The 26051-nt window shown below is 48.8% G+C and overlaps 8 protein-coding genes across 8 annotated transcripts; 2 read left to right on the forward strand and 6 right to left on the reverse strand.

Moving 5' to 3' along the window:
• Positions 1 to 9: 9 nt before the first annotated feature.
• Positions 10 to 1326, reverse strand: EURHEDRAFT_399668 (putative serine/threonine-protein phosphatase; the record flags this gene model as incomplete). Its single annotated transcript, XM_040779947.1, has 3 exons — positions 10 to 240; positions 297 to 1012; positions 1071 to 1326. The coding sequence occupies 3 exons, from the start codon at positions 1324 to 1326 to the stop codon at positions 10 to 12; spliced, it is 1203 nt and encodes a 400-aa protein (XP_040642057.1).
• Positions 1327 to 4420: 3094 nt separating this feature from the next.
• Positions 4421 to 6787, reverse strand: EURHEDRAFT_408703 (LCCL domain-containing protein). The gene is made up of 3 exons (XM_040780893.1): positions 6257 to 6787; positions 4534 to 6202; positions 4421 to 4462 (listed from the first exon to the last, which is right to left on the reverse strand). Exons 1-2 carry the CDS (start codon positions 6778 to 6780, stop codon positions 4762 to 4764), a joined length of 1965 nt encoding a protein of 654 aa, XP_040642058.1. The 5' UTR covers positions 6781 to 6787; the 3' UTR covers positions 4421 to 4462; positions 4534 to 4761.
• A 118-nt stretch (positions 6788 to 6905) lies between these two features.
• Positions 6906 to 8250, reverse strand: EURHEDRAFT_408704 (MARVEL domain-containing protein). The gene is made up of 5 exons (XM_040780894.1): positions 8057 to 8250; positions 7822 to 8007; positions 7611 to 7770; positions 7356 to 7543; positions 6906 to 7302 (listed from the first exon to the last, which is right to left on the reverse strand). The coding sequence occupies exons 2-5, from the start codon at positions 7882 to 7884 to the stop codon at positions 7234 to 7236; spliced, it is 480 nt and encodes a 159-aa protein (XP_040642059.1). The 5' UTR covers positions 7885 to 8007; positions 8057 to 8250; the 3' UTR covers positions 6906 to 7233.
• Positions 8251 to 8818: 568 nt separating this feature from the next.
• EURHEDRAFT_512631 (putative nuclear protein Qri2/Nse4) lies at positions 8819 to 11753 on the reverse strand (the record flags this gene model as incomplete). Its single annotated transcript, XM_040786085.1, has 4 exons — positions 8819 to 9510; positions 10307 to 10480; positions 10539 to 11390; positions 11450 to 11753. The coding sequence occupies 4 exons, from the start codon at positions 11751 to 11753 to the stop codon at positions 8819 to 8821; spliced, it is 2022 nt and encodes a 673-aa protein (XP_040642060.1).
• A 325-nt stretch (positions 11754 to 12078) lies between these two features.
• On the forward strand, positions 12079 to 15350 carry EURHEDRAFT_492850 (phosphatidylinositol 3-kinase VPS34). The gene is made up of 2 exons (XM_040785652.1): positions 12079 to 12209; positions 12264 to 15350. Exons 1-2 carry the CDS (start codon positions 12151 to 12153, stop codon positions 14896 to 14898), a joined length of 2694 nt encoding a protein of 897 aa, XP_040642061.1. The 5' UTR covers positions 12079 to 12150; the 3' UTR covers positions 14899 to 15350.
• EURHEDRAFT_408709 (HCO3 transporter family protein) lies at positions 14943 to 17461 on the reverse strand. Its single transcript, XM_040780895.1, has 4 exons — positions 16863 to 17461; positions 16643 to 16736; positions 15656 to 16587; positions 14943 to 15603 (listed from the first exon to the last, which is right to left on the reverse strand). The coding sequence occupies exons 1-4, from the start codon at positions 17297 to 17299 to the stop codon at positions 15021 to 15023; spliced, it is 2046 nt and encodes a 681-aa protein (XP_040642062.1). The 5' UTR covers positions 17300 to 17461; the 3' UTR covers positions 14943 to 15020.
• Positions 17462 to 17575: 114 nt separating this feature from the next.
• Positions 17576 to 18875, forward strand: EURHEDRAFT_408710 (putative GTPase MTG1). The gene has a single exon (XM_040780896.1). It carries the CDS (start codon positions 17663 to 17665, stop codon positions 18755 to 18757), a length of 1095 nt encoding a protein of 364 aa, XP_040642063.1. The 5' UTR covers positions 17576 to 17662; the 3' UTR covers positions 18758 to 18875.
• Positions 18876 to 18975: 100 nt separating this feature from the next.
• On the reverse strand, positions 18976 to 19820 carry EURHEDRAFT_399676 (pre-mRNA-splicing factor ISY1; the record flags this gene model as incomplete). Its single annotated transcript, XM_040779948.1, has 2 exons — positions 18976 to 19728; positions 19818 to 19820. The coding sequence occupies 2 exons, from the start codon at positions 19818 to 19820 to the stop codon at positions 18976 to 18978; spliced, it is 756 nt and encodes a 251-aa protein (XP_040642064.1).
• Positions 19821 to 26051: the final 6231 nt, after the last annotated feature.

The following is a 26051-nucleotide window of genomic DNA, read 5'->3' on the forward strand; positions in this document are numbered from 1 at the left end:
CCATCTACCCTACTCCTTAACATCATCACGGCATTTCTCCTGTACAAGACTCTGTTTTCCACCAGTTTCGATCACCAGAGCCGTGAGCTTTCCCCCTTTGACACAACCCGAGTCTAGGCCTTTAGTATAATCGCTTATGGCAAGGCCCGTTTTTGAGTCGTGGCCATAGATGACCGTCATTGTGGACACTGTTGGGTCAACCTTGTTGCTCATTACAGTTGAGTAGTGCTTGTTGAATAACTGCAAATAGAATAAGTATTCTGGGCGCTATGGTCATTTGCATAGGAGAGACATACCTTGGTCCACATGGTCCCCTGATGCGAATCGAGCACCTTTTTCTTTTCAAATTCAATAGACCGCATATTCATAACATTCCACGGATCTTGCTTCTCCAACTCAATGTCCGGGAGTAAGCCTGCGTGCACCACGACTACCTCGCCCATGCCGCGAATCCATCCCAGTTTGAGGATCATCGGACAGGACTCGAGCCATTGCGCCTGGTCGTCGCTGAGTTGGAGTGCCAGGCCGCGTTCACGTGCTTCTTTGCCTCCTCCCTTGTCTTTTCCTTTCTTGTCTTTCTTATCCTTTTTCTTTTTGTCCTTCGTATCTTTTTTCTTTTCTTTCTTCTCCTTTTTTTCCTTCTTCTTTTCTTTTTTATCCTTTTTATCTCTCTTCTTCTCCTTCCTCTCTTTCTTTTCCTCCTTCTTCTCTTTCTTTTCCTCCTTCTTCTCTTTCTCCTCCTTTTTCTCTGATATCTTTCCTTTCTCTTGTTCTTCCTTTTCTTCCGACTCACTTTCATCCTCAGTACTTGACGACTCCTCGCTCTGTGCGACCATCTCCTGGCGTAATCGTAGAATCCTATCCTCATGATTCCCACGCACTGAGGAGGCCGAGTAATTCCGTGCCAGATCGACAACCCCAAGGCTATCAGGACCTTTATTGATAAGATCCCCGGTGAAGATAAGATGATCATGATCGGGTGCAAAGGATAACTTCTCCAACAATGCATCCACTTAATTATATGTACAATTAGCTGAAGTCAGGGGATTAAATGCATGCCGGGTACCTACACGAAGCTTTGCAGCCATGCACATCGCCGATGATAATTAGCCTCTTCTGGGATGTTGAGGTCGTTGTCGCAGCGTCATTATCGGGCAACAACGCGGGATTCAATGATTCAATTCGAAGCGGCTTTTTGGCACCATCGTCATGGCCAGTATGGTCCTGAATCTTTGACATTAAAGAGATATTTTCAAGCATATTTTTCGTCTGTTCGATGGTCGCATCGTGCAGCGGAGACGAATGCCCGCTCGGTTGCTGGTCCATGGTCGTATCCCGTTGCCACATCCAGCACGTTACGAGGAGAAGTATGCAAATGAAACAAAATATCGGAGCTCTGAATCTAGGCCCAAAGAGTTGAATGGATTTGAGCATTCTGGACTTATGGAAGGGGCCAGTGGGTATTCTCCGATGGTGAATTGTGGAGGGGATGTTGATTGGCGGGGCGGTGGGATAGCGTGCGCTAAATGATATAAAGTAGAATTGCTTGACAGTTCATGTTAATTTGTGGAAATGGCTTGGCTGACATACTTTAATGTGTTCAAGAATAACTAGTAGACTGCACTATGGCCTGGTTTAACAATATTCACTTTATCTTTCATGTTTTTCACACCTTGTTTTCAAAAGGGCTACTGCCATCATAATATAGAGAAGAAAAGCAGGGATCACTAGTCAGAGACTAACAGAGAGCCATAACACTTTCACCACTCCATCTTCGTCTTCAAAAATTGATAGTCTCACTCTTTGAATGGCTCTTGTCCTTTGGGGCTTCCCTTTAACCCAACCCACCCAATCCTCAATCGTCTCTTCACAAACCAATCTTTTCATCCTCCAAACAGGACGACACTCTAGATCTTCCCCAGAAGACATCACCCTCGTTCCAAATTCTACCTCGGTCTTTTAATCTCAAGATCATGCTGATATCCGCTTCAGCATATGATTCAGGCGGGGGCTAGGTTTGCGCCTGAGAAAACTGTCTTATTTACCCATCTTGATGAGAGGTTTGTTCAGGAGAGCTTTACGATCAGCTATGGCTTGATTTTAGTAGGGCTGAAGGAAGGTGAGATCATTAGTGCGATTTTAAGTTGAAGGTCTTGGGCTTCTATGGCTTGCATTCATATATGCTATTTGAGAGGCTTGGTTGCAAAATTCTGTGATTAGTGATGCCGTGTCGGCTCTGACGGGTTGGTTCTCTTCTATGTTGGACGTGTTGGTGTAGGTGGTCTTCTGTGCTACTTTACTGGGAGAGTACACATAAAGAAAAGAAGGGAAAGTGCCAAGTGCTGCGGGTTGGAGGTGGAGGGGTTGGAATTAGTCTTTATACATGGTCTCTATTGATGCGTGTTGGCTCATGAATTTTCCTACTGCTGACCGAAATGGTTTCCTGATCAACCGTGACGGTATGATTGGACCTTCTCCGACATCTATATATATGCAAGTATTCATTGTTGCGTAATTAATCAGCTAGAGGAATCTCTATAGAGATATTATCCTCAATACTGGACAATTAATAGATATGGTGACTATTGGATTATTCAAATTACAGTATAGTCTAAGCTCCGAAACAAATCATCCTCTTCGGGAAGCCCATCTTCAAGCCAAAAATGCCAATTTTCAATGACCTGCTCGCATAGTTGCCGCTCAGCCCTCCATTGATGTAGACCTTCCACGTCAGCATAGAGATCTATGACACGCATTATCCCAGGCATATGGACGATAATGCTGGGATTTATGAACTTGGTTCTGTATCGTTTATTAAACGCTACCATCTCAACATATTTTTTGGTTAAATTCTCTTGGAACAGCTCTCTGGTCTCATTGGTATCGTCTTCAATAGAGGCCCAAGGCTTGGGTGAATCTGGTTTCAATGCAGCTAACGATTTCAAGCAAGATGTACGGCAAGTGGAGAAGTGCTCACCTTTGCAGCTCACCTTTGCAGGAACGGAGGACTGCAATTTCTCTGGCACTCTCGTGAGTCTATGGTCTTGGGTTTGTATGGTATGCTGCAGAGATGTTATTTGAGAAGCTTGTCATTGGACTTCGGTGAGTAGGGATTCGACTTTCTGCGAGAGTTCCATATCGGTTTCTATTGTTGGTGTTGCTTTTCTGCAGTTCATATTGTAGTTGATTGTCAGTCGTCTACATAGCCTTCTGGCTTTTTGATGCCCGATAAAAGGTGTTGTGACACAAAAGTGAGTACTACTTGTATAAAACTCTATGTTGACCCAACTCCAAAACGTCACCTTCATTTACTATGACCAGTATTATGGTTGTTTCCCATCAACCTTCCGTTCTTCTGGGACCAACCGAAATAGCTTACAGAGAAAGCTAGTATTTCATGCATTGCTATACGTCATAGCAAGACGCGGAGATTCATTCATAAAACAGTGGATTTTTTTCAAGTTAGCTCAACTAATAGTAGAAGCTAACTAGACAGGAAGTTGCCCTTTCCACTTCATAGAACCAGTGACTTGCACCCTCGCCATCCCATTCTATGCTTTAGCCGACGGTACCATGAAGTGTAAGGGACTGTCCCTCTGATGCTGTCCTTTTTAAAGCTAACTATGCCAACATCGATCGTCTGCCTGTATAGTTACCATCCAAGCTGACCGCGTTCCAAATCAGCGTAGAGGTTTTTGACACGCATGATCTTAGGTGGCTGGAGAAGTATCTCTGGCTATTTCGACAGGTTGTTTCTTTGGATCGAAGAAGAATATTCTGTTGTCACTTATAGCTTGTTGCACAATGCTTTTTTTTCTGTTTTTGTTTTTCGTTGGGACTCTTGTGATGTCTCTTTGTTAGTAATAGACTTGAAGATTTCCAAGGATGCCTATATAATTGATGCCTGTCTTCGACATAAACATATGAAATCTCAATATTGCATCGGAATAAGAATATTGTGCAGGTGATCATAATTTCTGCCATTTTATTTGTTGAGGGTGGCCGGGATGTCGCTTCGTACTGTCGTCGAACGACTGTGGTACGAGCTTAATCGACAGCAAACCTTCGAAGGAGATGTAATCCATAAAGAGAAGTGTCTTCGGAAATCCAATACACTCATTGTTTTAAGAGAGGTGAACCGTATTTCTGTATCATTATGCGCTCATCTCCCCCGCATAGTACCCCGGTCCCAAGAAACTAAAGCTGACATCAAACAAACGCCACCACAAGTATATAACCTCTAGTTTCTCAAACCCATAGACTATACTTACCATCCTCTCCATCCTCACACTCAGACCAAATTATAATTTCCCAAATCAACAAGATGTTCTCTCGAATGAACCCAAGAAACTACCACTCCCGCTCCGGCAGCAGCCAATCCCAATCCGACGAGGATTCCTCACGCCAAGTCGGCCAGGAGACTTATCAGGGAGATTTTGCTACGATGGATCCGGCTATGCAGGTACTACTCCTTTAACTCCCCGACTCCCTCATGAAATTAGATCGTGGCTGATATGTGTACGCGGTTGATAGCGACAAAGTGTATCCTCGATGGGTGCGGATGGACGTCGGACGTCGGGGAGTGAGCAGAATTTACAGCAGGGGATGAAAGTGAAAGAGGGGATGCAACAGATGTCACAGGGTATGCAGCAGGATAATGCTGCGCGACGATCGAGTTGGATGAGGAAGATGGCGAATTTGCCGGAGGAGGTTAATGAATTCGGTTGATTTATGTACAATAGTGAGATACAAGTATTCAGACTAGGTAAGAGGAAATGTCTCGTTCCACTCTCCGTCGCCTTCCCAGATAACCGGGTCCGTAAAGTCTTCATACCAAAAGCCTCCCAACGAGTTCAACTTGATAAATCCAAATCGGAAGTACTCTGCATCTCCCTCTCTCTGCCTAGTCCAGTTAAATGCATCCACCGTCCCGTCTTCCTCCCGGAACCCAAGGTACCTCTCAACATCGTTCACCAACACACTGATCCCTTCAGCATCTGCCGCAAGTAGATCTGGAAAGTTGAAAAGGATGTTCTGGCTAGACATGATAACAGGCGCTGCAATCTCAGGAAGAGGTGATCCCAGCTGCGCGCCGTCGAAAAGAGCTCCTGGTGTTTGAAGGATGCTATCGAAGCCCCAGCGGGCGATGCCATTGATGAATAGACCTACCAGGAGGCCTTGGTAGAGGAGACAAGGGCGGGTTTGGATGGTTGTCCCAGGGAGGAAGAGAAGGCTGAGGATGTAGTGGTGGATCCGTAGGTTCATGTTTGGTACGACCAGTAAAATTAGGACGCCAGCGACCAACAGGCCATACACGCCCAGCATTTTGGGCATTCGTCCTTCATTTCGGAATGCGATGGCTTGGGTGATGACGATGGCAACGAGGATGGTGATAATAGTTATCAGGGCTGGGATTGCGCCTGGTTGCTGCTGAATATCATGCGGCGTGAGGCGGGAAATGGGGATCTTGTCGAATGTGTCGGTGTTCAGAGCTCCGACCCAGCAGGCCCCGAGCCATAAGACTGTCTTGTCCCAGTGAGCTTCGAGGCCTGCCAAGGTTTGCCGAACGCAGTAGTAGTATATAGCGAACCCACAAAAAGCGGCGGGAAGGAATCGCCCTAGTGCCGTTGAGACAACTTCATAGTAATTGGGAGACTCGGGAGGATCCGAAGACAGTCCCACTTGGAAGTATACAATAAAAAAGATAGAAGTATAGAAGGCTGCGGGCGAAGAAATGCACAGTGAGAGTACTGTAGTGATCACCACAGCAAATGTGAACAGAGACCAACGGAGATCCGGGCAGTCGATGCCTGCGTCACCCGGCGCACCACCCTTATCAAAGGTGAAAGAGAGTGGAAAATTCGAAGAGAATCCCAAACTCGAGATACCATTCTTTTCCACGGCTGGGAAATCGTTTTGCTCGCCTGTACGGCGAAGAATACCGCAACCACCTTGCTGGTCCGAAATAAGCCCAGCATGCAATGCTGCCGGACAGATGAACGAGTCACCACGATAGACTCCCGCATCGCTGCCGTTTGAGCCTCCAACGACCAAACTCCGGTAATTGATCTCCTGGGGCCCCACGACGTACGGCTCTAGCACCATGGAGAACGAGCAGCCTGCTGGACAGCGGAAAGCGAATCCCTCTTTGTCAAAGGGACGACAGTTATCGCCATTGATGCCACAAGAAGTTGAACCCGACCTGCCATACATAAGCCAAGGAATCCTGCAAATGCACTGAAACTAGGACCCTCACCAAAGTCTATCGTAGCATGCAAGCTTAACCGGTTTTCCGTACCCAGGCACGTCGATGCCATTGACTGAGTTATGTATAATCGAAAGAAAGATAACAAACCACACAATCACAACCGAGAACAAAAGCCCAATCTTCGCTCTTTTACTAGGACAATACCGATCAATCAACCGCCCCGGAGCCGTTTGCCAACGCCGCAGCCAAGGCGTTATCTGATACTTCCGCGGCTGTGGTGGGCCTTTCGCCCAGTTAATCACACCTGACACTGTGCATTGGAATCGTTCCTCTCTTTCTAGTTCCGGGCGGGGTGACTGAACAGATGTTGGGAGAAGAGGCTCTGAGCTGTGTTCCTCCTCCGCGACGAGCCTGGCGGAATCGGAACTCTCGCGAGGAACCGCCACAAAGTTACTGCTGTCGGAATCATGGTCCAGGACCTCCAGGGGATATTCCTGGGGTTCGCGGGGCGTCTTTTCAAATGATGATGATGATGATGATGAACTCTGCCCTGAACTACCTCCTGGTCGCATTTTGTCGTAAATTGAGTTGTGAAAGTCGTCAGAACTCCCCGGACGCGGCGATAGGAGAGACGGGACTTAGTCAGATCGTCACGGTCCAACTCTCCATCTACGATTATTTCTGTTCTACGCAATAAATAGGGATGCAATATCATATTAAGATTAGATCTAACATCAACATAACGAGCGACAATAGCTGCCACCTACATGCCACGAATCATCATCATCAGCATGCCACAGGGGTATCAACATAAATTCATCAATATCAGCCATCGCCAATCCAACACAGTTCCACCGATTGAGCTGCAAGGGTAGGCGAATATGGCTGCAAATTATATCAAGATATTAGGAACACAGGTCCAATAGAACCGTTGCACCGTTGTTGGGTATGTTCGGTCTTTATCCGTCGATTCACGCTCACTAGGCATAGAACCGAAATCTGCGATTGCAGACACAGCATTGTGCTTAGACAGCAGAGCGGTTCCAGCGGCGACGACCGGTGGAGCCATCCTTGCGGAAAGTGAACCAGACGCCCTGTCTATTGTCAGTCCCCTGATCATACCGACAGTATCCGGGAGAATACGAACCACGATGCCAGAAGCGAGCCAAACAATGGCGGAGATGAAAGCAAAAGCCTCAGCAGCCTTCCAGCGACCGCAAGTATCACCACTCAAGAAGTTGTTCCAGTGCCAGATGCTTCCGCAGTTGAGCTTATGAATGGCGTCGACGAGGATACCGAAAGCAGCGAACCAGGCGAGGGAGAGGATAATGTCAACTATACGAGATTTAATATTAGCATTCTGCACTCGGTAGGTAAAATTTGAACTAGACTGGCGTCATACTTGGGAACAAGAAGAAGCCAAACGAGCAAGGAATCAGCCAGAGCAGAGCCAGCAGTATCGATACACCGGCGACGACTTCAGTGTAAATCCATCTCGCCTGGGGCCAGGGATCGATGTTGTCGAGCTTGTCGAGGTAGTGACCGATGATACCGGCAACGATCTAACCCGTCAATTTCCCGTTAAAGACCTCAAAGCAGGGATTTATACATACAGCACCGAAGAAAATCTCAGCCACGCGGAGCACGACCGACACAATACGCGAGATCACAGGCATGATGGTGGGGTGCTTATCTATTTGACAGCAGATGGAGTATATGCAGGTATCTCAGTCGAGAACAAAAGGATCAAGAGTCTGCAGGAGTGAAGTACAGAACAGAAAAACCCAGAGGACCGACGCCTTTTAAAAGTTAGACCAAAACATTCACGCGCACCGCTAAAAAACTTGCATGGTGGCCCATGATCTGCAGCTTTATTTGCCCAACACAATCCATTTAAGGCGGTTGCCCAACTTCTGGCCGATTTCCCGTCATCCCGGGGAGGAAGGATCGTCGAGTCGGTGTCCGATCACTGTTAGTTTACTGTGTATATAGAGCATACGTACTTTGTGCCACAAAGTGTTGTTTCTTACCGTCACTCACACTTCCATAGACCATATAAGTACACAGAGTACGACACTTAGCATTAATGTATTGGGCATATACTCCGTACAATGGCGTTGTTAGCACAATGTGACGGACTGCAGAAGCAAATCATGTGGACCGATAGGTCCACACCAGCTAGAACAGTTAAGGCTAGCGGGCTCCATAGCTCTACGTTAGCGGCATTCACTAGCGTCCAATAGCCAGTCCATAGATCCAAAGCCAAAGCTTCCCTTTAGGCGTAAACTCGGCGCTTGGGAGTAAGGCGCAGGCATCAGCTAATAATCGCCAGAATTGGGGCTCGGCCACGATTTGCCGTTCTGGGTAGGTGGCTGTGTCTACTTTATGACATCTGTCGAATATTCTGGACTCGTTCATTGCGCTGTTTGCTCTGATTTCGTGGAAGAATAACCCAATGATTATTGTGAGTCTGTTTACCGGAGGCTCCGCGGAACAATACCCCTCCCATGACGTCATTTGAATCTCCACTGACTCAGCCTTACAGAATGGAAGGACGAGAGAAAGTGCCATTGATTACTCGCAATACTGTGTCTACTGTAGAATGAGAAATTATAACCCCTTCTTATCATAATCCAAGAACCAATCCATCACTGTGCGAAATACCGCCTTTCCACCACTTTCAACCACATCACCATGGCACGGGATGATCCGATTGAACTCCCACTTATCAATCCTCTGCATAGACTCCCGGAACGCCTTCCGATCATTCGCAGAAAGAACATACCATGCAAACCGCTTCTGCCATGTCGCATTCCCACTAGCCGACAAGAATGGATGTACCATCTTCGTGAGAATCCCACTGTCTGCCGCCTCGTTCGTCAGTGAATACTGCTCCCTGGCTGGCAAGTTGAAGAGGAGATCCGCCTCGATGAGCGTCCGTGATCGCTTATGTAGAAATACTAGTTCCTTCGAGCCGTGACCGTGCACGTATTCAACATCGAACTCGGCGTCGAATTCCTCTGTAACCTTCTGTTGAGCGTTGTTCTTTTCCTTCGTGAACACATGATGAAAAGGCGTGTCCTTGGACTCCGGGTTCGATTGCCGTTTCTCCCATAGTCCTTCCGGTCCGATAATTTCGGCGTCTGGATATTCCTTCTTCCACGATGTTAGGTGCAAATGGTGCTCCATATCCGGCGCGGCGATGTATTTGAGCTTCCCGCCCAGTGAGTCCACCGCTTCTCGTACTTCTGGCGTGAATGACACGGGGGAGAACACGGCAACAGATCCGGAGGCTAATCTGACTATTATGAGATGAGCATACATTAGTAAACTGACACTAATCAGTAATCAATCGGGATACATACCTAACGTCCCCCGCGCTCCGAACTTGAGACGCCCGAATCGCGCAAAAGGGAGGCTCATGGTCACCACGTCCGAAGTAACATTGCGGATGACCATCACCTGTTTTGGGTTGGTCGGAAAGAGTTTAGCCATGATGGCACAGCTTCTGAGCTTGATATCTGGTAGAATGTTACGTGTCGTGCTTAGAGCTGTCTGCGACTGTAGTCGACGGCGTGTACCTCGTCGGAAACTTCGATCGACAGGTACGACTTGAACCTGAACAAGTGCTTCAAAGCCCTAAGAAATAATTTGAAATATACTTGAGGTACTTCAAAGTAAAGTCGGTGGTGGTACGTAAATTAAAGATGGCAGGTGGGAGGAATGACGTTGAGAAGTTGAGGGGCTTCAGCTGGATGCGGCGGAAAATATGCAAAATGCGACAAATATTCCTGAGAATATTGAAAACATAGTATTTAAGTATTAGGTGTAAATTTATATGCAAGTGTGTGTTGCATCTTGTTGCGATCATGAGTTTGGTGATGTCGCCATGTACCTGGACTTTCTATGACGTATTGCGCGCCTGTACACGATTGGCGCGGACTACATAGGAAGAACACCACCATATAACTAGTTAACTAGTTAACCATATGTCCATTAAGTAAGCGTATTATCTAACTAGTTACATATATCTTAACACTCATAAGGGTATCGCTCATAAATCAACCCTGCCATTACTCTGATTTTTCCCACCTCAACCATACCAACCACGTCTGGTCTGCTGTTCCTCTTGACGATGCGGAATAATGCAATCTTTTCTGTCGTACAGGTCTATTATAGCTTGCCATGTATCAAAATCAAGGCTGAAGACGGCTTGGTGCTTCTGGATACCCTTCTTCTGAGCCTCGATTGGTGCGTATGGCTTGGTAGGATCTAGAGTTAATATGTTAGCGCCAAAGGCCCAATTCCAGATGGTAAAGGGGAAACATACGCAGTGTTGGCAATTCCCGGCTGTCGAAAGAAATACCCACTGTGCCATCTCTCACCAGAAAGCTAATGTAGAATAAATTCTCCACGCTCTGTCCAAATGACCTCGGGTTGATGCAGAAGAGGAATAGTGGTATGCCGCCATCATCGGCGATATCATACTTGTCCATCACCTCGTGTATTACTTCATCGTCAGGGTCTTCCATCTGTTGTAGGATCCGGTCTACTATATCCATACGTTGCTCTTGTGTTGTGGCAAGCAATTTATTGATCTTCGAGCACATGGTCGTCAGGTTGGATGTCTCTTGTCGGTCAAGATCTTCTTCTTGAAGCTCCTGAGGTCGAACGGCCTGCGAAGGATCAATACGCTCTCGAGCTCTCCGCTGAGTCTGCTGCCGCGTGCGCTTCTGGACCGACAAGGGACCCAGTAAGAAGCCCGATACGGGCGGTCGAGCGTTGTGCTGAAAACAAGCCGAACGGCCAAGCCAGTCCCAATTCATAGCATCTCCCTCATCCTCCTCATCACTACCAGCTTCCAGGTCTGTTTGCGATCTGCCAGCTGCACGAGGGCGAAGACGTTGGGTGCTGCTGGCGAGCGCAGCATGCGAGTCTTCCGGGCCGCGGCGCATAAACGTTATGCATTTCGAGACAAACTCGTCCACGTCGATACCTGCTGTTGCATCACCCATCGAGAGCTGCGTCGTTTTCTTATACGATAGATCTGCTGCACTAACCAGAAGACGGGAGTCAATCGTGGCGTCCGAAGTCTGCTTAACATGGTCGAAATATTCGTTCGCTTTCTTGACGGTGTCTTGGATTCCGTGGTTCCCGGCCTGTAGGTATTCGCTACGCGAATCTATGCCACAGTTTAGTTGCAAGACCACTAGGATACATAGCCCTGGGCAATCGCATTACCATGGAGATCCCGCGTTAGGTCTCTCAGACCCTTTCGAAGCCATCTTCTTTCAGTCTCATCTTGATCCGGGTCGTAGTATCTCTTATTCCGGTCTGCTTCCGACGACAGAACTTGTGGTTGCGTGCTGTCTTGAATATTCGATGTTCGGTCCGCGAGGTGCCGTCGCTTATTCGTATTGGGCCTCGAGGCCATGCTGGTTCTCTTGCGGTTCCTTGCTGATGCCTGATCGTTTTCCTTATCTGAGCGAGTTGTATCTGGCGAAGATCGGTCCGTAACGTCGTCTGTAGGGATAGTGCGCGCCATGCTAATCTTTTTTTCTCCCACGGTCTAGTCAGACAGAACGAGCGAGCGACGAGGCTGTGATAGAGCAGATAATGACCGGAGATAATCACGTTAGTCTCCACGCGTAGAATAAGCAAAAACGAACCAACATCAAATTGAATAACAACAACTGCGCTTACTCGAGCAGAACTCTCGAGTTGTCCCAATCACCTTATCCACTTTCGATCCGCGGCGCGTTCCACGCGTTGTGATAAATGTCACGTGATCATATCTCGCACCCCCGCGTCATCGCGGCACTGTAGCCAATCAGTGGCCGTCTGGACAGCTTCAGCCCATTCCATATTCAGCGACTTCCCAGTTCAGAGCAGTCGAAGACCAGATAATGACGGTGTGAGCAGCAGAAAGCCTCGAGTAAAGGATGGAGGCATTTACATTTGCTACTTCCACGCAGGTGGACTTCCCAATTCATGTCAGAATGTCCGTAAGCCTTCCGATGGGTTAAGGACAGGACAGCTCGCTAACTTGGTACAGTGGCTCGTTAGAAGGGAAGCAGAAAAACATACCCTTCTCCGTCCTGCTTAAACAACCGGAGCTACGACATATCGGCTCATCCCAGAATCCCGTCTCCGATCTGTTCGTTACGGCACAGCTATGGTCCGACTCGAAACCGTTAGGAGTACCGGTACAGACCTCGTACAAGGCGTTCAAGGCCCGGCGGGTATGGAATGAGTGGATGCAGATGCCAATGTCGGTCAAGGATGCTCCATCCAAGTGCCAATTAGCTATCACGGTCTGGGACCTGTCCCCATTTGCCGGCGAAGGGGCACACGGCCATTATATCCCGTTTGGTGGAACGACTGTCCCGATATTTGATAAAGAGGGTAAATTGAAGACAGGCAAGCAGAAATGCAAGGTCTATCGCCACAAAGCCGCCGATGGCATGTCGTCGACTACCACTCCGTCGAGCCCGCCTCCGAAGCGACGCAAAGCCCAAAATCCGGATCCGTTAGGTCCATCGGTGGAGGAATTGGAGCTGGAAAGAGTGGAAGTCCTGATCAAGAAACATGAGATGGGTGAAATACCACGGATCGACTGGATGGACCAGATGGTTTTTCGACAGTTAGAGAAGCTCAAGTTGAATGCTGACGAGGCTGCGAGGAAACGAGCTATCCGTCTAAAAGCCACGAAGCAAAGGACCGCACAAGACGATGAGGATGATGACGAGTCTGATCAAAATACGGACGATGAAAATTTTGTTCTATACGTTGAATTTCCACGCTTCGATCATCCTATCGTCTGGACAGACTATCAGTATCCCCCGCCACCCGTTTCAGCGCATCTTCAAAATACACCTGCAAATCAGGCTGCATTGAAGCCCCTTCCGGAAGTCCGTTTCGGTCCTGGGATTGAGGGTGGTGAGGCTGTCATTAGGATCTACGATCCTGAATTGGGTCAGACAGGGAACCCGTGCGAGGACAAACACAGAAGATTAATTCGCAGTCATCGCACCGGTATCATGGACCGTGACTTGAAGCCAAACCCCAAGATCCGCGATGAACTAAACACCATTCTCTCTTACGAACCAACACAGGACCTCAGTGCCGAAGAAAAGGATCTTATCTGGAGATTCAGATACTTTTTGGCTCGCGAGAAGAGAGCACTTACCAAATTCGTCAAGTCGGTTAACTGGCGAGATGTTGGAGAATCCCAGCAAGCAGTGGACATTCTTCCGAAATGGACAGAAATTGATGTCGACGATGCCTTAGAACTTCTTGGTCCTACATTCGATAACGCTGCAGTTCGCTCTTACGCCGTAGAAAGACTTAGAAAGGCTGATGATGACGAACTACTTTTATACCTTCTGCAACTAGTCCAAGCGCTGAAATATGAAGACAGCCCCGATGAAGATATAGAAGATACAGCGTATGACTCTTCTTTGGCCAATTTCCTTATCTCGAGGGCAGCCAACAACTTCAAACTTGGAAGTTACCTACATTGGTATCTAATGGTCGAATGCGATGATGCTGGCCCGGGAACCTTGTCAGCACAACGCAGGCTCTTCGCTCGTGTGGAATACTATTTCATGGCAGAGCTGGAAAAAGTACATTCAGAGAACAGGAAGACGCTCTTACGCCAGGGTGAACTTGTCACTGTTCTCTCGAAAATCGCTAAGGACATTCGATTCTCTCGAGATACCCGGCCTTTGAAAATCGAAAAGTTGAAAAAGTACTTGAAGGACCCGAAAAATGACATTGCTTACATAGATCCACCTTTGCCGTTGCCACTAGATCCTGATGTCTTAGTGACTGGCTGTTTCCCAGACGAATCCAATGTTTTCAAGTCGTCTCTTTCTCCGCTAAATGTCACCTTTAAAACGTCAGATGGGCGCAGATACCCAATCCTCTTCAAAGTCGGCGATGATCTTCGGCAGGACCAACTCGTTATCCAAATAATCATCCTAATGGACCGTCTTTTGCAGAAGGAGAACCTGGACCTCAAACTCACACCATACCGTATCCTGGCAACCACTTCAACGGCAGGTGCTGTCCAGTTTATACCATCCACCTCCCTCTCAGCAGTCTCCGCCAAATACAAATCTGTCCTCGCCTACCTCAAAGCCAATAACCCTGACGACCACGAACCGCTTGGCGTCCGCAAGGAAACCATGGATACCTATATCAAGTCCTGCGCCGGATACTGCGTGATCACTTACCTTCTTGGTGTAGGGGATCGTCACCTGGAGAACCTTCTCCTCGCACCGGACGGCCATTTCTTTCACGCAGACTTTGGCTTTATCTTAGGCCGTGACCCTAAACCCTTCGCACCGATGATGAAGCTCTGTAAGGAAATGGTAGAGGGAATGGGCGGGACCACGTCCCCTCTTTACCTCCAGTTCAAGCAGTACTGCTTCACCGCGTACACGACGCTGCGCAAGTCAGCGAACCTTATTCTCAACCTATTCAGTTTGATGGTTGATGCTAATATCCCTGACATACGTGTGGAACCAGATAAGGCTGTTCTGAAGGTTAAAGAACGGTTCCATCTGGAGATGACTGAGGAAGAGGCTATAAGGCATTTTGAGCAACTTATCGGGGATAGCGTTAATGCTATCTTTGGTGTGGTTATTGATAGGATTCATGACTTTGTGCAGGGGTGGAGAGCGTGAGGATTTATGGTTTAAGGATATCGACTTGAATTTGTTGTTGTAAGGCGCAAAGGCTTAGATTTTTGATACCCATGTAGGAATCATTTACATTGCATACCACTACAATCTAAACACATCGTTGGTTACCTGCCCTTTCTTCCAATCTCCTCGTCCGCCTGTGGATAAGCATCAAGTTCGATCCAATCGTGATCAGCATCATCGCTTCCCGTTGCCCGTGTCTCATGAGATAATCTGTCATACTTAGGTGACGCTCCAGCAGTGAACATCTCATTTCGACTATCCCCAGGGATAGCGGGGAATAACACATCACCTCCATTTCTAGCACCCATATCTTCTTCATGCGGTTTATCCCTCTTTTCCCGCTCATCCTCATCATCCTCCGGCGTCCCCTCCCTACAAGCCCATGCATCAACGAATCTCAGAACCTCCCGTGGCCACCAGCGCTTCATGACAAATAACCGAAATGGCACGAGGAGGATAATCAGAACCGGGAAAGCCGGCGCAGCTTGCGTCAACGTCACGATGAAGATCGCGACAGTTATGGCAATCTGAAAGATTGTGTAAATGTGGATGGGGATGTATGAGGGTTTTCGCATGGTTGTATTGTCGTTTGTATCTCTGTTTTCTTTCTTTGACAGAGCTGCAGGCAGTGGTGGGAGTTCGGATGGTGGTGTGAGGAGGTAGAATGTGCGGTATAGGATAGGGCTGGGTTGTTAGCCTCCAGCCCATGTTTTGAAGAGGGTTTATATTGACTTACTTGACTGATAAGCTCTGCTCTCCCATAAACATGAACAGGCCTGCAAGTACACTCGTCGGCGTTAATCCCAGAACCTTCATCAACGGCGGGCTAACAAATGCAAAAATAGCCCCTGCGTGCAGAAATACGGACCAGCGCTGCTCATACACGCGCTTCACCTCACAATTCTGAGTCTTTTCCTCGCCATCTACGATAATCGTTGAGGTTTCTTGCTCTGTATGCATCAAGGACTCCGAGTGTAGTGGTGCCTGCGGTAGTAGTCCATTGGAAGGTGGTATCCCCAAAATCCCACAAATAGCAGTCGTAGTACCCAGTAAGATGATATCCCACGCGAAGCCGCCAGGTTTCCGAGTCCCGTATCGATCAATCGTGCAAATAATAGAGCTCACCTCGTGGTCAAAGAAGAATAAGATGGTAATGATGATTCCAGGGACTATAGCGCCGAATATCCATGGGACTGGTAACTTCCAGAACTCCACAAAAAATCTATCTCGATCCGGGGATGTTGGTCTGAAGGTCTCACTGACTGGAAGAGTCATATTGTCCAGCTGGGCCAGCTCGCCTACGTATGGCAGGCCAATGAAAAGGATGATGGATATCGCAGCCGCGTATTCGGTCAGAATGAGTCGGACGTAGCGATGAAACAGTGGTTGCCAGCTTTCCGCTGTGGAGAGGAATATGGCGAGGAGCATTGTTCCCACCGCACCAATTACGGCGTACAGGAAGGCTGCGAATGAGAGGTCTGAGTGTGCTCTTTCCAGCTCTTGGATGGCTTTGTGGAAGTAGATGACACTGTTCAGCAAAGAAAATATTTCTGTGGCGAATGTGGTCACGTATCGCATCGTCCAATCGTGGGCATTGATAATGGCTAAGATATAATGCAGCCAGGCGGAATGGATCAGTGACCAGGCCATGAAAGGCAAAAATGGTATCTACCAAGGACCAGTGTTAGACAGGGTAGTACGGTAATGAGTTGGTGGCAGTCACCTTGAATGCTTCATCGCAAAGCTTGTATATGTTCTCAGCTAGCACGGAAAAAGGTCCGGTGACACCAAGGATAGTCAAGGGCTGGATAGAGAATCTGAAGTCCATACTCAGTATTATCCCCGGAATACTATAATTGATCAAGGCTTCTATGATGTTGACAGCGAAAGTCAAAAGGTTTACAGAATGAAGAACAAGATTATATGAAGGCAAAAGCACATACAGAGAGAATATAATGCCACAAAGTCCTGTGCTGAATACGACTTCGATAGTTCCCCAGCTCTTCCCGGTCAAGACATACAAATCGCTCGCGAACGTGATGCCGGGTAAGAGATTCGTGAAGAAGACGTACACGGCACTGGCAAAGATCAGTTGGTTGAAAATAGTCCAGTCGGATTTATATCGACGGCGAATATTGATGATATCCTGCTTCACCAGCCTGAAAGGTCTTAGAGGACCGCCGGCAGCCACTGAACCTCGCAGCACTCGGAATGGTTTCGGGGTATGTTTGGACGGAGTGATTATGGAGTGGGCATAGTCCTCCGGTGCATCTGTTTCTGAGTCACTTCGCTTCTTGTTCTTCCTCCGCCTTAAAGGGGATCTGTGCCGAACAGATGAACTACGCGTGGATCGTGGTCGGAATGCCGAGATAAGAGACATGGCGGGGTGCCCTCTGTAACACACACACGCCTCGATATGGACCCCTTGTGGGCTATTCAAGGATGAATGCCAAGTGAGCTGGTTCTGTCAGCAGCCAATGGACAAAAGCATCATCCTGAGACCGAACGCAACCCTCGGTCAATACAATGATTGATTGATGACGATAATGTAAAGGAACGGATATGTCGCGGCTTTGTGACCGCCTTCTCTTCCGCTTTCCATTTCTGCCCACCAGCTTTTCGAAATCCTGGGAATTTCCTTGCAATCTGAGTATGAGCCCAGGTCAATTAATATGGATGTCAGTTCTAGTCCCATATTTCAATTGATCCCGTATAACAATCGCTCAAAACTTGTTGTTTTATGATGGCAGCGAAGTTCATTCCGCGCCAGACTTTTCCCCACTATGGATCTATCCCAAGGTCATATTACCTGGGTCATCATCGGGCTGGGTTGAATAAGATGAAAAATATGCTGTCCTCTATTGATTATGTCGTCGAATGCCGCGACTACAGAGTCCCAGTGACCTCAGTGAATCCCATGTTTGAAGAGGCACTGGGGAGCACGAGGCGCTTGGTTGTGTACACCAAGAGAGATCTTGGTGCGGACCCTCGGCCTCCTGTACGGCAGCAGGTAATTTTAAAACTTCCTATCTTAGTCCAGTGGTTGGCACATATATCTCACAGTCTATTCTCCCCGCAGGTCGAAAAGACGATCCAAAGCTTCGACCCCACCAGTGCCGTCTTCTTCGTCAGCTCGTCCTCCCGAAGAGATGTGAGTCCTATAATCAGACACCTCCGGGATGATGCGCAAGGGCCGGATAATCTTGTTGGGAGCCGCGTCATGGTGGTTGGAATGCCGAACATTGGTAAATCGATGTTGATCAATGGTCTGCGCAACTACGGCGTGAAAAGGGCCAAGGCTGCACAGTCTGGGGGTCAACCAGGTGTCACACGGAAAATCGGAACACCAATCAAGATAATTGAGAGGGAGAGCGGTTCTCATGTATATGTGCTGGACACTCCCGGTGTATTTATGCCATATGTCCCAGATGCAGAGAACATGCTCAAGCTAGCACTATGCGGGTGTGTGAAGGACTCGGTGATTTCGTCCTTGACGTTGGCAGATTATTTGTTATACCATATCAATCTGCATGATGAGCGGTCGTATCGGCGGTGGTCTGAGCCAACAAATGAGATTGGTCTTCTCCTCGAGAACTTCGCTCGGTATACCGGCCTTCTGGCCAAAGGCGGAATTCCGAACGTCGACCTTGCAGCATTGACCTTTATCCAAAAATGGCGGTCTGGTGAACTTGGGAAGTTCATCTTGGATGATTTGCAGACTGAACAACACCGGCGTCAAGAGGGATTAACCGAGTCAGCAACCAGTATAACTCAGGCGCTGAAGGCAGATAGGATGGCGAAGAAGGGGAAAGGTCAACAGGACACAGGATCCGAATAATGTGTAAAAAGGGGTTTTCATGTATAAAAGGACGAGCATTGCGCTGGTATCATCAAGGGGCCTTGTTTGCCTTCCCGTCAATGCATCGCATTATGAAAATAACAAAACATGAACGTATACAAGTACCCAAATGCGAAAAAATGAGAATCGACACCCATGACGCCAGTAAAATGAAAATAACAAAATAAAAAGCGACCTGAAACACCTCCGCGAGTGAATCAAGAGATCTTGTCCAAAAGCCGTCTCCTCCGCCGGTCAACGAGTTCTTCTTGTACTTCTTCAAGAGATGGCAATCTCCATTCCATTCCATCTCCTGCATCACCTGGCAGAGGCTCCCACCCATCCTCAGCATCATCTTTTTTCTCGCCGCGAAGATATTTCATGGCTTCTTCCTCTTTTTGCCTCTCGTATTCCACAAGAGTACCATCCTCTTCATCTAATCCGTATCCGAAGTAGTTCGCGTCCACCTTCTTAGTCGCGATATCACCACCACGTCCACGCTGTTCCCCTTCCTCCTCCGCCGGCCCACGACCCCGTCGAGCCGCCGCTTCAAACATCTCCTTCACACCCGGTAAATCCCTAGCGCGACCAAAATATCGATATCCTTTCCCTCCGCCTGGTATTTCCCTTCCCTCCTCGTCGTATACGCGACCCGAGCCTCGCATATAATTCGGCCCGCCCAGGTTCCGGATTTGCATCTCCCACGTCCACTTCTCGCGCATAAGCTTATTGATCTCATCGTTCAAATCCCGAATTTGATAGTCGCTGAGACTCTGTTCATGAATGCGGGACACTTTTCGCGAAATCTCCTTCAGGACCTGGCCGCGCCATTTCTCGCACATGGGGATCGAATCGACCGTCGTGATGGCTTTGGGACGACGGGTTCGCCCCATGTCGATGATGCCCAGATCCGCGGCCTGCTGGGCCCGGAACCGGAAGAGCATCGATTGCGCTTTCTCGCTGTTACGCGCCTGTTGATTGAGAGCGACATGGTTAGTGATTGCCCAACAACGGGTTTCGGGGGACAAGCTGGAGAGGTTTTCCGGATTCGTAAACTAACCATATTGAAAGGCTGTCTGATTAAATCCACCAAGGAGGGTTCTAAGTGTCGCGGAGCGAGGGGAGAGCTGTAGGGACGACAACCTCGTGCCGAAGAGCTTGAAGCCTGAAGCTTGACAGCTCGTAGGTCGGGAAACCGGCGTTAATTTACCCGCGCGGGTAATCATTGACGCGCGGGCCATTAACGTCTAACGAGTCTTGGATATTTATAAATGGTTTAAATTATTTAGAGAGGCCTGTTGGGGTATTTTAATATTGATATTTGAGGTCCGATAGACTAGGGGGGGAACTCCTGCACCGTTGAGGTTTTAACGTAACCAAGGCTGTTTATATATTCCGGCACAGCCAAAATGAGCACGAGATCTACGAGAATTCATTGAACATAAATAATTACATTTAGAACGTATAAAAGTGCCATGAAATCATCAGACATGGGGAAACATCAAATACAAATCGACCGTTCGGTATTAGTCCCCGAAACAGACAGCCTCCAGGACAATAGATGACCAAAATGCACCATTCACCATTACCCGATCAACAGAAATAAGAGAAAAGCAAAAATAGATCATCACCGGCATCGTAGCATATACACATTAATAAAGCAAAGTAAAACCAGGTGGCACTGTCCTTTCAATCATCACATACCCTATCCGACTACCTTTCATATCATGTAGAGCATTCCCTTACAGGAATCCCTTCGTGTTGCTGGGCATCCTCTGTGGAATGTCACCCCCATTACTTCCCCGACGGCTACCGACATCACTGAAGGCGGGAATAGGCCTTCCAACGGCACTCCCCCTTTCACCCCACAGACCCTTCCAGCTATCCAACTCACGTTCCATTCTCAAGCTCTTCTCTTTCTCTTCGCGGAGTTCTCGTTCCGAGCGACGGACGAGGAGCTGCGTTTCGGAGTCACTCTGCTGGAGTTCTTCGATATTTGCTAAGAGGCGCTCGATTTTGTCACGGGATTTGCCGATTTCGTCTTCTAGCTGAGCGTTCATCTTGTCCCGTCTTTCGATCTGGGATTGGAAGTCCTTGACAGTGCGATCAATGTTGCGCAGAGAGCGCTGCTCTGTGGTGTGCTTGTTTTCTTGCTCTTCGAGGTGGGCTTCCAGCTCCTTAATTCGCTTGTGCAGGAAGCGCACATCCTGGCTACCAGTCGAGTAGCTCTTAGTTTCCAGGTCGACGCATCGGAGCTGCGCTTCCTTGAGTTGCTTCTCCAAGGCTGCCTTGTCCTTGAAGAGTTGGGCGTTCGACTCTCGCTCGGCGGTGACCTCCTTCTGCATCTCGGTGCCCAAGGCCTCGGCACGTCTCATCTTGCCAACAGCGGCGGCGGACACGTCTTCCTGCTGGGCAAGCTTCGACTTGAGCTCGAGCAGCTCACGGTCCATGCTAGCGGCATTACGCATGGATGGGCTCTCGCCCTTGGCAAGGTCTTCCAGTCGTTCGCCTGCCTCAGACAGCCGCGTCTCGAGCATCTTCTTCTCCTTAAACAACATGTCTCGCTCGGCTGTGACATCGTCGATGGAAATACGGAGGCTTCTCACCTGGGAGAGGAGAGAAACGATCTTGCTCTGAGCCTCGTTGTGGGCGTCCACAGCCTCATCGCGGGACGTCGTGACATCCTGGAGCGCAATGTCCATGCGCGCCTTCTCCTTGGCCCAGGTCGAGCTGTTGAGCACCTCATTGTCCCACTTGCTGCGGAGGTCCTCGAGTTCTTCGCGAAGACGCGAGTTCTCAGAACGAGCATTGAGCACCTTTTCACGTTCCATCTCTAGCTCGTTGTTCAAAGTCGAGAATTCACGCTGGTATTTCTGTCTCGTCTGCTCCATCGATGTCTCCTTGTCTTCAATGTCAATTGCCCGCTGATTCCTGTAGTCCTCGAGCTCATTCTGGAGACGTTGCTTGGTCTGGAGCGCGCTTTGAAGTTCAGCGGTCTGGTCCTCCATTGCCGCCTCCAGGGATTGACTTTGGCGCTGCAAGTCTTCCACAAGGGCGTCCATCTGCTTCCTTTCAGCCATGATCTGTGCACATGTATCTTCGGCTTCCTGGGATTGTGATTTGGCAAACTGCTCAGCCCTAGTAGCCTTCAAAACAGCAATCTCAGCCTGCTCGAGTTTACTGAAGTAATCGTCTGCACGGCTCTTATACAGACCAAGACTTGACTCGAGGTCAGCAGACTTGGATGTTTCCCCGTCCAATCTGATCTGCAGGTCAGAGAATTCTTGCAGAAGCTGGTTCCTGCTAGCGGCGTCTTGGTCCTTAGCGGCTTGCAGCTCCTGGGTCTCGGAGCGAGCATCGCGAATGTCGACTTCCAAAGTAGCCTTTGCACGTTTGAGCTTCTCAGAGAGGGCCTTCACTTCACCAAATTCAGCCATGGCCTCATTATGTATTTTGAGCAATGATTTCCTGGACAATTCCTGAGAATTTATAAGATCGAAAAGCTCCTCATGCGACTTAGCCTGGATGTCACGCAATGAAAGGTCGCCCGTGCGAATGCTTCGTTCGAGCGACGAAACCTTCTTGGCAGAATCATCGAGTTGGTCATGGAGACGACCATTCTCACGTTCCAACAACTGCGCCCGTCTAGTCGAAGGGCTTTCATCCTGGAACACCTCCTGAGCTGGAGTCCCTTGGTCAACGCGGCTTTGAAGATGCTTGTTCTGCATCTCGCTGAGCTGTAGCTTGTTCTGAAGCTCTTCGATCTCAGTGGCCATATCCATTCGTTTCTGGAAAGCAACAGTATCAACGGTCTTGTCAGAGCGGCCAGAGTCAGGAGCATTATCATTGAAGTTCACTCGTCGGTTAGGCGTTGTGGGAGTTCCGAATTTCTTGAGCACTCCATTGTCGGAATTCTTTCTAACATGCGTTGGAGTGCGGTTACCGACTTGGTTCTGATCGGCTTCCTCCAGCAGGGCGCGCTTAGAAGAATAGTAGCGGGTGTCGAGTTCCTTCATCTCATCACCGTGTCGTTGTCTCATCTCCGCAAGTTGGCTCTCAGCCCGACTGTACTTCTCTTCGGTAACCTGCAACCTGCTTTGTGTTTCGTCCAGTAGTTGTGCTAGATCGACCTTCTTCGACAGATCGGGCTGAACTTCCTCCCAAGACTTATGTGCCTCGTCATCCGGAGCGAAGACCTTGTGTAACGTCGTAAGCTTGCGGTGAAGGTCTTCTATTTCCTTATTCGCCCCATCGAGTGAGCTTTGCAGCTGTCGGGTGTTTGCTTGCGCTTGCGAGCGCAATTGCCTCTCAGTCTCCAGCGATCTGTTCGCTTCCGCGAGCTGAAGATTGGCGGTTGAGGCGGCCTTTTCGGCGTTCCGACTGTTCTTGTGCTCCCTGTTGACCTCATGGTTCAGGTCTTCTAAGCTCAACGAGAGCTTCTCTTTTTGCTTCTCCAAGGAGGTGATAGTAAGCTGCAGGTCTCCTAGCTGGTGCGACAACTTCTTGTTTTCGTCCTCGACCCTAGCCTTCTCCTTCTGAAGGTTGGTGATGCGCATCCGCTGGTTATCACTGGCCCGAGAATTTGACCTCGCGATGTCAAGGTTCTTTTGCTGGATCTTAGTTAAGAGAGCCCGATTGTCGTTCTCCGACGCCGTAAGTCTGCCTTTGAGGGTCACCAGTTCCCGTTCCAAACGTTCCTTGTGTTGATCATGGCGGATACGGAAGTTGTCGGATTCTGCAATGGCGTTGTTAAGCTCTTGAATTCTGTTCGACAGACGCGCGCGTTCTGCTTCGCCCTCTTCGTACAGGCGTGTCTTCTCTTCGAATTCTGTGCGCAAGCTACTCAGGCGCTGATCGGCTTGCTGCATGATCTTTCGTTCGATTTCACTCTCCGCATTCAAGCGCGCATTTTCGACATTGGTGAATCGATCCCGAAGCCTTATCAATTCCGTTTGCAATTCTTTGCGTGACTGCTCAGCCACCACACGAGCTTCCGTGGCGCGTCGCAGGGTATCTTGTTGGATGTACATCTCTTTTTCAATGGTTATCTTGGCGTCATTGAGAGAGGTATATTTATCCCTGAGCTCAGCAAGGTTATGCTCCGCCAGCATTTGTACGTCGTCTCTGGACTGGCGCTCGCGACTCAGATCAGCTTGCGCCTGGAACAGTTGGCTCTTGAGGTCCTGACTTTGCTGCTCCAGAAGTTTTCTGCTTTCCCCAGCTTCAGCATCCTCGGATATTTTCTCCTCCAAAAGGTGCTTCACGTCTTGCACTTCTTTCTCCAGCTGAAGCTTTTCGGACATCATGGCATCCATTTCCGCTTGCAACTCACGAAGACGATTTTGCATGTTATCATGGCGGGTAGTGAGCGAGTTCTTTTCAAGCACCAACTGCTGCTTATCTTCCTCGTGCTTTCTGACGTCGTTTCGCAAAACAGTCATCTCGCTCTCTTTGCGCCGTAGCATCTCTTCGTAGCCAGTCGAAGTTGCGGAAAGATCGGAGATCTGGTCCCGAATGGATCGGTTCTCATCAATGAGTTCCTTGTTTCGTTCCTTGGACTGCTCAAGTTCCTTCGAGGCCTGCGCGAACTTGACGTCGAGCTCCTGGTCTGTCTTCAACAACTTCGCTTCCAGATCCTGTAGCTTGCGATCTTTCAGTGTCAGGTGGCTTTGCAACATCTCCACGTCCTGGCTGATTTGCTCGAGGTGCTGTTCCTTTTCGATGGATTCCGTCTCCGTATTAAGTAGCTTTTGCGAAACGGCTTCAAGATGCGACTGCAGCTCGTTCTTCTCAGCTTCTAGGCGTTCAATGATTTCTCCTGCCTGCTCCAACTGCGTAAGCCGAAGGTCGAGCTGGTCGTCTGCTCTCTTCTTGGCATCGATGAGCTCGTCCAGCTGGTCTTCCAGGCTCTCCTGGTCTGCAATTGCCCCAGCCAGTTTTTCGCTCAGCTCGACTTCCCGCATCTGCAGGCGTTTGAAAATTTCTTCTTTGTCGAGTGCCAGAGCTCGTTCGCTTTCGAGGACTTGTTGGATCTTCTGAATTTCGACCTCCGTGCGCCGCCTTTCTTCCTCCAGCTTATGACGGTCGGACAAGTCCTGTTCCATCTTGACCTCGAGTTCTTGGATCTTTTCGTCTCTCTTCTTAACTTCGTTTGCACTTCGCGTCTCACCCAACAGAGGCTTCATTCTCGAGAACAAGCGCCACCACGGGTCGGCCTTCATATCAAGATAGACATGGAAGTTATGCTGAATGATTCGGGTGGCCTCTGCACGGTACAGCCGTTTATTCGCGATGCGCCGAGAGAGGAAACCACGGGCAACGGACTGAAAGCGGCCCATGATGTTCCGGATAAGTTGATCGCGCTTCTCTTCGAGCTCAGCCAGAACACCAGCTCGGAAGAACACCTTCGTCCGACCAACCCGGTACCAGGTCCTATCCAATCCCAGTTTGTCCAGCATAGTTCGGGTGGCAGATTGTCCATCCAGATAACCCTTAGGCATGTCACGGCAGAGAACTTCATAGCGTTGTCGAAATTCGGAGAATGGCAAGCGGTTGGGGAATCCTGTACGCGCAATTCGAATACCTTCAAGCACACCATTACACCGCAGTTGATCCAAGACGAGAGGAGCATTCAACAACTTGGGTCGTTTTTTGTGGTTGGGTATGATACAACGAACGAAATGAGGATGAGTCGAATTCAGCTGGGTCATGAGACTAGAGAGTTGTTCCTTGTGTCTCTGGGCAACTGTTCGGAAAAGACCCTTCTTCACCCTGCTCTTAGGGTACTCCCCATCGTCTTCTCCGTCTCCACAATCCGAGAAGAGGCTCGCGATATGGCTATCTCTTGAACGTGCAAGTAGACGAGTGACATTGTCGTTCAATGGGTCCTTGTTCTTCTCCAGCCAGTCTTGTGTATCATACTCAACATCCGCAGCATAGTGGGTGAGAACAAAGCCTTGATTCAAGCGAGCGGCGCGGTATTTAGGAGTCTTACGATCCCACAATGAATGTAGCTTCTCGGTGAATGACTTGTCCGTGGCTTTTGGCATAACACAGTCCTCGTCGAGACATGAGAAGATACCAATAGGGTTCGTCAGCTCGATCAGATCGATCGTAGGCTGCAAGTCTCTTCCAAAGTCAATAAATTGCCATTCGATCTGTTCTCGTGCGTATTCCTCCTGTTCAAGCACAAACATATGGTGGTTAAAAAACTGTTGCAGTTTTTCGTTGGTGTAGTTGATACAAAGTTGCTCGAAGCTGTTGTTGTCGAAGATTTCGAAACCAGCAATATCAA

Source organism: Aspergillus ruber (assembly GCF_000600275.1).
Source record: "Aspergillus ruber CBS 135680 unplaced genomic scaffold scaffold00003, whole genome shotgun sequence".
Lineage (NCBI taxonomy): Eukaryota > Fungi > Ascomycota > Eurotiomycetes > Eurotiales > Aspergillaceae > Aspergillus > Aspergillus ruber.

Excerpts from the sequence above, each read along its gene's own strand:
- EURHEDRAFT_408703 (XM_040780893.1), bottom strand. The coding sequence starts at position 6,780 with ATGCGACCAGGAGGTAGTTCAGGGCAGAGTTCATCATCATCATCATCA. Across the intron at positions 6,203-6,256 it reads GCATGCTACGATAGACTTTG|GTCGGGTTCAACTTCTTGTG; the intron begins GTGAGGGTCCTA and ends TATGTATGGCAG.
- EURHEDRAFT_408704 (XM_040780894.1), bottom strand. The coding sequence starts at position 7,884 with ATGCCTGTGATCTCGCGTATTGTGTCGGTCGTGCTCCGCGTGGCTGAG. Across the intron at positions 7,771-7,821 it reads CTGAGATTTTCTTCGGTGCT|ATCGTTGCCGGTATCATCGG; the intron begins GTATGTATAAAT and ends TTGACGGGTTAG. Across the intron at positions 7,303-7,355 it reads GGCTCGCTTCTGGCATCGTG|GGCGTCTGGTTCACTTTCCG; the intron begins GTTCGTATTCTC and ends GACAATAGACAG.
- EURHEDRAFT_408710 (XM_040780896.1), top strand. The coding sequence starts at position 17,663 with ATGGCAGCGAAGTTCATTCCGCGCCAGACTTTTCCCCACTATGGATCT.
- EURHEDRAFT_408709 (XM_040780895.1), bottom strand. The coding sequence starts at position 17,299 with ATGTCTCTTATCTCGGCATTCCGACCACGATCCACGCGTAGTTCATCT. Across the intron at positions 16,737-16,862 it reads TGTGGCATTATATTCTCTCT|ATTCTCTATCCAGCCCTTGA; the intron begins GTATGTGCTTTT and ends TATGGACTTCAG. Across the intron at positions 15,604-15,655 it reads GAGCAGAGCTTATCAGTCAA|CCCTATCCTATACCGCACAT; the intron begins GTAAGTCAATAT and ends CTAACAACCCAG.
- EURHEDRAFT_492850 (XM_040785652.1), top strand. The coding sequence starts at position 12,151 with ATGGAGGCATTTACATTTGCTACTTCCACGCAGGTGGACTTCCCAATT. Across the intron at positions 12,210-12,263 it reads TTCCCAATTCATGTCAGAAT|TGGCTCGTTAGAAGGGAAGC; the intron begins GTCCGTAAGCCT and ends AACTTGGTACAG.